This window comes from Bison bison, unplaced genomic scaffold (genome assembly GCF_000754665.1).
Source record: "Bison bison bison isolate TAMUID 2011002044 unplaced genomic scaffold, Bison_UMD1.0 scf7180017864336, whole genome shotgun sequence".
In the NCBI taxonomy this organism is placed as follows: Eukaryota; Metazoa; Chordata; class Mammalia; order Artiodactyla; family Bovidae; genus Bison; species Bison bison.
This window is the reverse complement of record NW_011494908.1, coordinates 347138-355588: the sequence shown is the minus strand read 5'-3', so window position 1 is coordinate 355588 and position 8451 is coordinate 347138. Positions and strand designations below refer to the sequence as shown.

Below are 8451 nucleotides of genomic sequence, written 5' to 3'. Positions count from 1 at the left end.
CCCTGAGACTGTCAGTGTCTGCCGTGGACAGAAATAAGACCTTATTGACACAGAGTAATGTATGGAGAAAAGCCCCAGCAACTCCCCAAAACTCATTTATTGACCAGTGAGACGAGCCAAATCACTTGTGCCTTTCAGCTGACTTTTCTCCCTTTCTGAATCTTACATTTAATTTGTTCTCTAATTACCAGGTAGCCCCTGACTTAAGCAATGCTATTATGCAAAACTCAGAGCCTACAAAACCCATAATTATGGAATGGTTCTTTACTTTCCAAAAATCATTTATCACGAGATTGATTTTATTAACATTATTACCAGTGATAATAATTAATTCACTGAATAGAAGCAGCAATTAAATGAAATAACTTAATATAAAGCACCTGGCATATCTAGTCATTCAATAAAAGTTTCTTTCCATTTAAATTATGCATTCTGATATTTATTCTAGTATGTATTAAGTTGGAAAACTTAGTGCTAGCACCTACTGCTACCTGAAGGTGAATTAAAACAGGAAAGAACAGAAGGATGGAAGGAAATTAAAGTATCTTTGAAATTGTGATTCTAGAAAGAAAAAGGAAAGAATATTCAATTTACCAAAATCCAATTTACATGTACGCTTCCAGGGAGGTGATGAAGTTCTGTGCCTCCTGTGCTCTTTTCTAGTCCTCTCTTTATCGTGGCCTTTGCTAGAACATTCTTTCACTATGTCTGGGGCAGAGCAAGACTAAGAGGCTGGCTCCAGAACTATATTTTGAAGTAACAGTTCTCCAACTTTAAAAATATAAATCTCTTTTTATGCCTCAAAATACTTCTCTTTGTACCTTTATACATTTGCTTGGCATCCCTATACCATGATATATTGAAAAAAGCAAACAGCAAATATTTTACCTCAGTGTGCAGAAATTTTGTAAAAATTATTTGACTTCCTCTAGAGTAAGTAAAAATTATGGGTATCATTTTCATGCACAATGGTTTGTAGCCATTAGGAGAAAAATAATTATTTGGGTAATAGCTGTGGTTGCTTAAATGATCTCTTCTCTAATAAAAAAAATCAATTATTGTTTCTTAAATTTTCTCTATGTGGTCATTAATTGTCTGTCTTGATTCATGAGCCTTCCCTGAGTTAATTATATTTTGAAGACTTGTGGGGCTAAAATTTTGTATTACAGGAAATGTAAATCTTTCCATTTCCTAAAAAAATTCTTAAGAACTTCATTTTAAATGCATTTAAATATATTTTATAATCATTTAATAAGATGCTTAAGTCTGATACATTTACACAAAATTGCCTCTTTGGGGCTGAAGTTTTCAAAGGCTGCCTAGAGGGAGAGAATGCAGCCTTTGGCTTGCGCTTCCAGGTGGCCCCACACTGCCATCTGGTGGTCATTCAGATGCCTTACTTTTTCAAATTTCTGCCGTCTCTCATTTCTGAAAGTGTTAGTCACTCAGTCGTGTCCGACTCTTTGCGACCCCATGGACTGTAGCCCGCCAAGCTCCTCTGTCTATGGAATTCTCCAGGCAAGAATACTGGAGTGGGTTGCCATGGCCTTCTCCAGGGGATCTTCCTGATCCAGGGAATCAAACCCCAGCCTCCCATATTGCAGGCAGATTCTTTACTGTTTGAGCTACCTGGGAAACCCATCTCTCATTTCTACTCCTGTTCAAATGAATATGCAGCCATGGTTTTAGTTTTCTTCTTTACAATGATCTCACAATCATTTCAGTTCTCACAATCAACTTTTTGGAAAATACTAAATATAAAATTCTAGTGTTTGGACTAATAAGAAATGACCTTTTATTCTATAGCAGTGCTGGGGGCATTGGATGGACTTATAAGTATATTTTTTTGAACAAACTGATAACAATGCCCACCCAAAGTGACAAAGTAGCCAAGTGAGAGCTAAATGCTATTCTGGCCACACAACAGTTACATTCACGAGATTTCTAATCACATCATCCACATTCTTGGGCAGCACAGCATCAGCACCACCTAGGAACAGGGTCAGGCTGTGGTTTACTACAGCACGGAAGATGAGAGCAGGGAGAGAATGCAGTGGTGATGTGCTATAAATGTTTGGCAAGGCTGGTGCAGCAACTGGAAAAGGCAGGCTGGTACTGGATAATGTGTGCGAACCATATGGTGACTGTCCCTGGCCCGCCTCGCAGGTGACAGATGTCATTTGTTCATGGCAAGTTGACAGAAGAGAGTGGAAAGGAGCTGAGAAATCTGGCTTTCAGCAAAGAGGCATTGCCTACCAGTCTCACCTTAGGTTCTGTTGAGTTCTGCCTTGGTCAAGGGTGGTCCCTTTGTGTCCTCGTGCCCAGGCAGGACTTCCACGTCTCCCGCCTTCTGTTCAGCAGGGTTTCTGGAGTTGCAGAGTATCCACAGGTTATGAGGTGACAGGGTTTCCACACACGGCTCTGTATCCCCAGGCAGAGTACCTGGTGGAAAAGCGAGAAAGGATAAGCCAATGAGCAAATAAGTGCTGACTTTGACTTCATGGTATTGACATGTGATTTGAAATCAATTCTCAGAAGAGCAGGGAGGACATGCAGTTTGAAGAAGCATGTTCAATATTAGAATATAATTTCATATTTAGAAGATTTAAATGTACATTATATATGCTTCTGTAATTCATTAATATTTATGTAGTTTATATTTAAAAGATGAAATGGTACGTATTGTTTTCATAACAGAAACTTCAGAAAATAAAGCTCAACTAAATCTTTTTGCTTGATAAGCCAATTCTCTAGAAAGTAAGGGTAAAATCTCCCTTGGGGAGATACATCAGAATTTCCAGGGGTGAGCGATTTTTATTAAAAGATGAGATTTAAATGCTTTTCAATTAAAAATAGAGTTTGAGTTCTCCTTCAGTGTTCCTTTTGTGACTATATTTAAAATTCGAATAAGATAAACCAATATCAATGAAACACCTGTTACATGCATGGCATTATACCTCAACAAATAACTTGCTGAAATACAGATCAGTTGGGGTGGGAGGGCTTGCATAACCAGAGAATTCTCCACTTTTAATGGCATGTTTCCTTCATATCATTTAAAACATGAATTGTAAAGCTGTGCAGTAGTCCCTCCTCGCCCACAGGGGATACACTCCAAGACCCCTCCATGGATGCCTGAAAGTGGGAATAGTAGAGAAGCCTATATATACTATGTTATTTCCTGTACTATCGGGCGGGTAGCATATATAGCATGGATGCACTGAACAAAGAGATGATTCACGTCCTGGGAAGGACAGCATGAGATTTCATCATACTACTCAGAACAGCATGCATTGGAAAGCTTAGGAACTGTTTATTTCTGGAATTTTCCATTGAATATTTTCAGACAGCAGTTGACTGTGGGTGACTCAGAAAGCAAAACTGCCGATAAGGGGGGATCACTGTAATGATAATATTTTATATACTACTTTTCAGAAAGACATCTGCTATATGAACTCAATTAGTAATTTTTGGTGACTAATACTTAATATATGGCATGCCCTGCCCTCTGTGTCCCTCCCTCCAATTCATCTCCACATTGAAGCAATAGTAACCTTTCTGAAATACCAACTGGATTGTTTTTTCCAGTGGCACAAGTGTCCTCTCCTTCCATCTGCTTTCAGTGGTTCCCTTGTTGTCAACAGGTAAAAGTCCAAACTCCTTAGCACGGCTTAGAAAGTGTGATCTAAACCCAGCCTACCTGACTGGCTTCATCACTTGCCATTTACCCATCCCTTCCAACATACCCATGCTCTGGCCACGCCAAATGCCCCATGTTCTTTGAAAAAACCATGTTCTCTTTCTTATCTAGCCACTCACAATGTTCTGCTCTGTGTCAGGAGTACTCTCCCCATCCAGCCCACCCACCTCCCTGCCTTCATCTGGCCACGCCTAGTCACCCTTTAGGTCTCAACTGTAAATGTCACGGTCTCCAGGACGCCTTTCTGGACCTCTTAAGTCTCGGTTGCTGCTCTTCCTCCACCTCCCATAAGCACCCTGGAATTTCCTCTGTCATAACACATTTCACACTATATTGTAGTTGTTTGGTTATTTGTCTTTCTCCTCCAGTAATCTGTAAATTCCATGAGGACAGACACATTATTGCCACTGTATAACTAGGGTCCACCACAGTGCCCGGCACACAGGAAGTGCTCGATGACTTTGTACTGAAAGGATGAATGGGTATTTTCTTTAATCTCGTCAACTTTAGTGGTACTATTATGCTGTCGTACCTTTGTCTCGTTTCAGTCTGTGATGCTTCTCTTACATAGCCAGCGGCGTTATATCTTTGAGTACGACCAATCGGATTGTCTGCTCTCAGTCACCATGCCTAGTATGGTGCGCCACAGCTTACAAACCATGCTTTCGGTGGGCTACTACCGGAACATCTACACCCCACCAGACAGTAGCACTTCTTTTATCCAAGACTACAGTCGAGATGGCCGACTACTGCAAACCCTGCATCTGGGGACAGGGCGCAGAGTTTTGTACAAGTACACCAAACAAGCAAGGCTGTCCGAGATTCTCTACGATACCACCCAGGTCACATTAACATATGAAGAGTCTTCTGGAGTGATTAAGACAATACATCTGATGCACGATGGCTTCATTTGCACAATCAGATACAGGCAAACAGGTTTGTGGTAAAAGGATGGTGATGTATACAAGCACATCGGTCTTAGAAAGTTTTTGCTGGCCACAGTCCGAGATAGAAGCATTAACTTACAGACACGCAATTCAACCAAATTTGAGTTATCAAATTATCTTCCATTGAAAATGAAAAATATGTGATAGATGGTGTGAAAGCCAATTCCTTAAAAAATACAGTGCATTTCCCTTTCTCTCAGCCCTCAAGAAAGTTGAACTCTTAAGTACCTAGTCTAACTGGGTACCCCTCCCTAGTCACCACCAAATTGTCCCAAAGATGCAAAGTCTCACTCAAAGTCCCAAAGATATGAGTCTCACTGAAACTAGTTCAAGCCTTGTGTAACTTCTATAAGCCTCAGTTGATGGCAACATGTCTTCAAAAGTCACCATTTTTTATTATATTTCATCCTGTGGGTTTATAAAATACCGAAATCCAGTTACTGTAATACTGGATTTGGTCAAAACCTGACCTTCTGACCTTGTTGTTGCTAAGTCGCTTCAGTCGTGTCCGACTCTGTGCGACCCCATAGACGGCAGCCCACCAGGCTCCCCCGTCCCTGGGATTCTCCACACAAGAACACTGGAATGGGTTGCCATTTCCTTTTCCAATGAATGAAAGTGAAAAGTGACAGTGAAGTCACTCAGTCGTGTCTGACTCCTAGCGACCCCATGGACTGCAGCCTACAATGCTCCTCTGTCCATGGGATTTTCCAGGCAAGAGTACCGGAGTGGGGTGCCATTGCCTCTGACCTTGTAGCACGTGTTAAATGAACTGAAAGTATTTTTGTCAGTAATTATAAAAAGAGAGCATGTTTATAATATCAGTTTCATCACTTCAACTACTGGTTGGGTAGTTGAGAATGGGTTATTACTTCTGAAGTTCCTATAATTAATTTATTCTATAACTATAATATGCAGTGTTTTAATTTTTTTTCATATTTGGTGACCACAGTGATGACATTATGTATCTATGAGATGAGATGTCTGGGCATTAGATATCAAACATCAATCTCTAATATTTCATTTTGAATGTAAAAACATCACTACTAAAGAAAAGAACACTAGAACTTTCTGATTGTTCAATATTGAGTCTCTTGCATTGTTCTCATGATTTTTATTTTGACCCCTTCAGGACCTCTTATTGGGCGCCAGATTTTCAGATTCAGTGAAGAAGGCCTTGTAAATGCTCGCTTTGACTACAGCTACAACAACTTCCGTGTCACCAGCATGCAAGCTGTGATCAATGAAACCCCTTTGCCCATAGATCTGTACCGATATGTCGATGTCTCTGGTCGAACAGAGCAGTTTGGAAAGTTCAGTGTAATTAATTACGATTTAAATCAAGTCATAACTACTACCGTGATGAAGCACACCAAGATCTTCAGCGCCAATGGACAAGTCATTGAAGTCCAGTATGAAATCCTAAAGGCAATTGCCTACTGGATGACTATTCAATATGATAACATGGGCCGAATGGTAATATGTGATATCAGAGTAGGAGTAGATGCCAATATAACAAGATACTTCTATGAATATGATGCTGATGGGCAACTTCAAACTGTTTCTGTAAACGATAAAACCCAGTGGCGTTATAGTTATGATCTGAATGGGAACATCAACCTCTTAAGCCATGGGAATAGTGCTCGTCTTACTCCTCTCCGGTATGACCTCCGAGATCGCATCACCAGACTTGGAGAAATTCAGTACAAGATGGATGAAGATGGCTTTCTGAGACAGAGGGGAAATGACGTATTTGAATATAATTCTAATGGTCTGCTGCAGAAAGCCTACAATAAGGCTTCTGGCTGGACTGTGCAGTATTACTATGATGGGCTTGGGCGACGTGTGGCCAGTAAGTCCAGCCCTGGACAGCACCTCCAGTTCTTTTATGCAGACCTTGCCAACCCCATAAGAGTTACTCATTTGTACAACCACACCAGCTCAGAGATTACATCCCTGTATTATGATCTCCAAGGTCACCTTATTGCCATGGAGCTAAGCAGTGGTGAAGAATATTACGTAGCCTGTGATAATACAGGCACCCCACTAGCCGTGTTCAGCAGTCGGGGTCAGGTGATCAAAGAGATACTGTACACGCCTTATGGAGATATCTACCATGACACTTATCCTGACTTTCAGGTCATCATTGGTTTTCATGGAGGACTCTATGATTTCCTTACTAAACTAGTGCACCTGGGGCAAAGGGATTATGATGTTATCGCTGGTCGATGGACGACGCCTAATCATCATATATGGAAACAGTTGAACCTCCTTCCTAAACCATTCAACCTCTACTCTTTTGAAAATAACTACCCTGTTGGCAAAATTCAAGATGTTGCCAAGTATACCACAGGTATTTAAATGGCGTGATGCTTTATGCTAAAGAGAAAACGCTCCGTGGTGTTTATCACATAATCTCAATGCCTTTGTAAAGATGCTTCCTCTTCCTGCCAGCTAGCCCACAAGTTATTGTGCAGTCAATCTCTTCCTTAGTCTTCTAGAGTGAGCAGAACTGTACACGTTGGAGTAAAACATGATACTTTTGCATCCTAGTACATTTTCTTCTTTCCTTTTAAGCTCTCTGTTCATAGTTTTCACTCTTAAAAGCTTCTACAAATAATTTCACAGAAGAAAAATCAGGATTGTGTTGCATCAGATAAATCTAATACCAGAGTCTGTGTGGCCTTAATACCACTACCACACTAAGAATTTCCACACAGTAAACTGAGCCAATCTCTATGATTATCCATGAATCAAAAGGTTTCCCCAGAGAAAGGATCAGATGTTTTAGAGTGATATAAAGGGGAGCTTATCCCTAACTTACCATTGGCTAAACATATCAAAGGCAGGAAAGTCATCTTTCAAGCTTTCCACAAAAGTTGTAAAGTATGGGCTTTAAAATGTTTTTTTTTTTTCTTTTAAATTTTGTGTCTTACAGATATTGGAAGTTGGTTGGAGCTATTTGGTTTCCAGTTACACAATGTACTACCTGGATTTCCCAAACCAGAATTAGAAAATTTGGAATTAACTTATGAGCTTCTACAGCTTCAGACAAAAACTCAAGAGTGGGATCCTGGAAAGGTTAGTAAATGTTTTACCATCCCTATTTAGCTGAAAAAAACAGAAGGGCATCCAACACCATGAAATAGTATTAACATATATGTGCTTACTTCTGTTTGAGTCTTCTTGACTATCCACTTAAATGTCCATGATTAATGAGGAGGTAGGATAAAAGCTTCCATGAGGAAAGGATCAGAGAATTGGAGCTTTGGGAAAAGAAAAGACCAACATGTGACTTGATGACTGCTGCAGTAGACTGACAAGAGGAAAGTGGAACTGAACTTTCATGATTCTAAAATGGGTAGTTATGGATTCTATAGAGAGAAAATTATTCTCTGAGAGACATAAAACATCAGATCTCCAGCTGAAAAATAAATCAGAGCATAGTGCATTAGAAGCATGGGAATAACAAACTATTCTGATAAATGGGACTTACCTAGTGATCCAGTGGTTAAGACTCAGAGCTTGCATTTCAGGAGGCACAGGTTCATTTCCTGGTCAGAGAACTAGGATCCGCATGCCACACAGTGCAGTCAAAAAAATTATTCTAATAAAGAAAAAGTATGTAAGAGCAATGAAGCAAAATAACAAATATTAGAAACTTTCTGGAAAAATAGGAATACCAAAACATTCAAAGCTCAGCAGGAAATTCCATCACTTGATGAAATACAAAGTGAAAGCAAGAAGGAACTTTTTCTTTCAGATGAAAGAAAGAGGAATATCTGTGTCTGCAAATGGATATAT

The 8451-nt window shown here is 39.9% G+C and overlaps 1 protein-coding gene across 1 annotated transcript in view; it reads left to right on the top strand.

Annotated features, from left to right (window-relative positions):
• The window catches only part of TENM1 (teneurin transmembrane protein 1), a 285933-nt gene extending 278175 nt beyond the window's left edge, over positions 1-7758 (top strand). The window contains exons 19-21 of the mRNA XM_010854080.1: positions 4249-4636; positions 5780-7000; positions 7586-7758. Of these exons, the coding sequence (XP_010852382.1) occupies positions 4249-4636; positions 5780-7000; positions 7586-7758 (1782 nt within the window). The remainder of the gene's footprint in view (positions 1-4248; positions 4637-5779; positions 7001-7585) is intronic.
• The last annotated feature ends 693 nt before the right edge of the window (positions 7759-8451 follow it).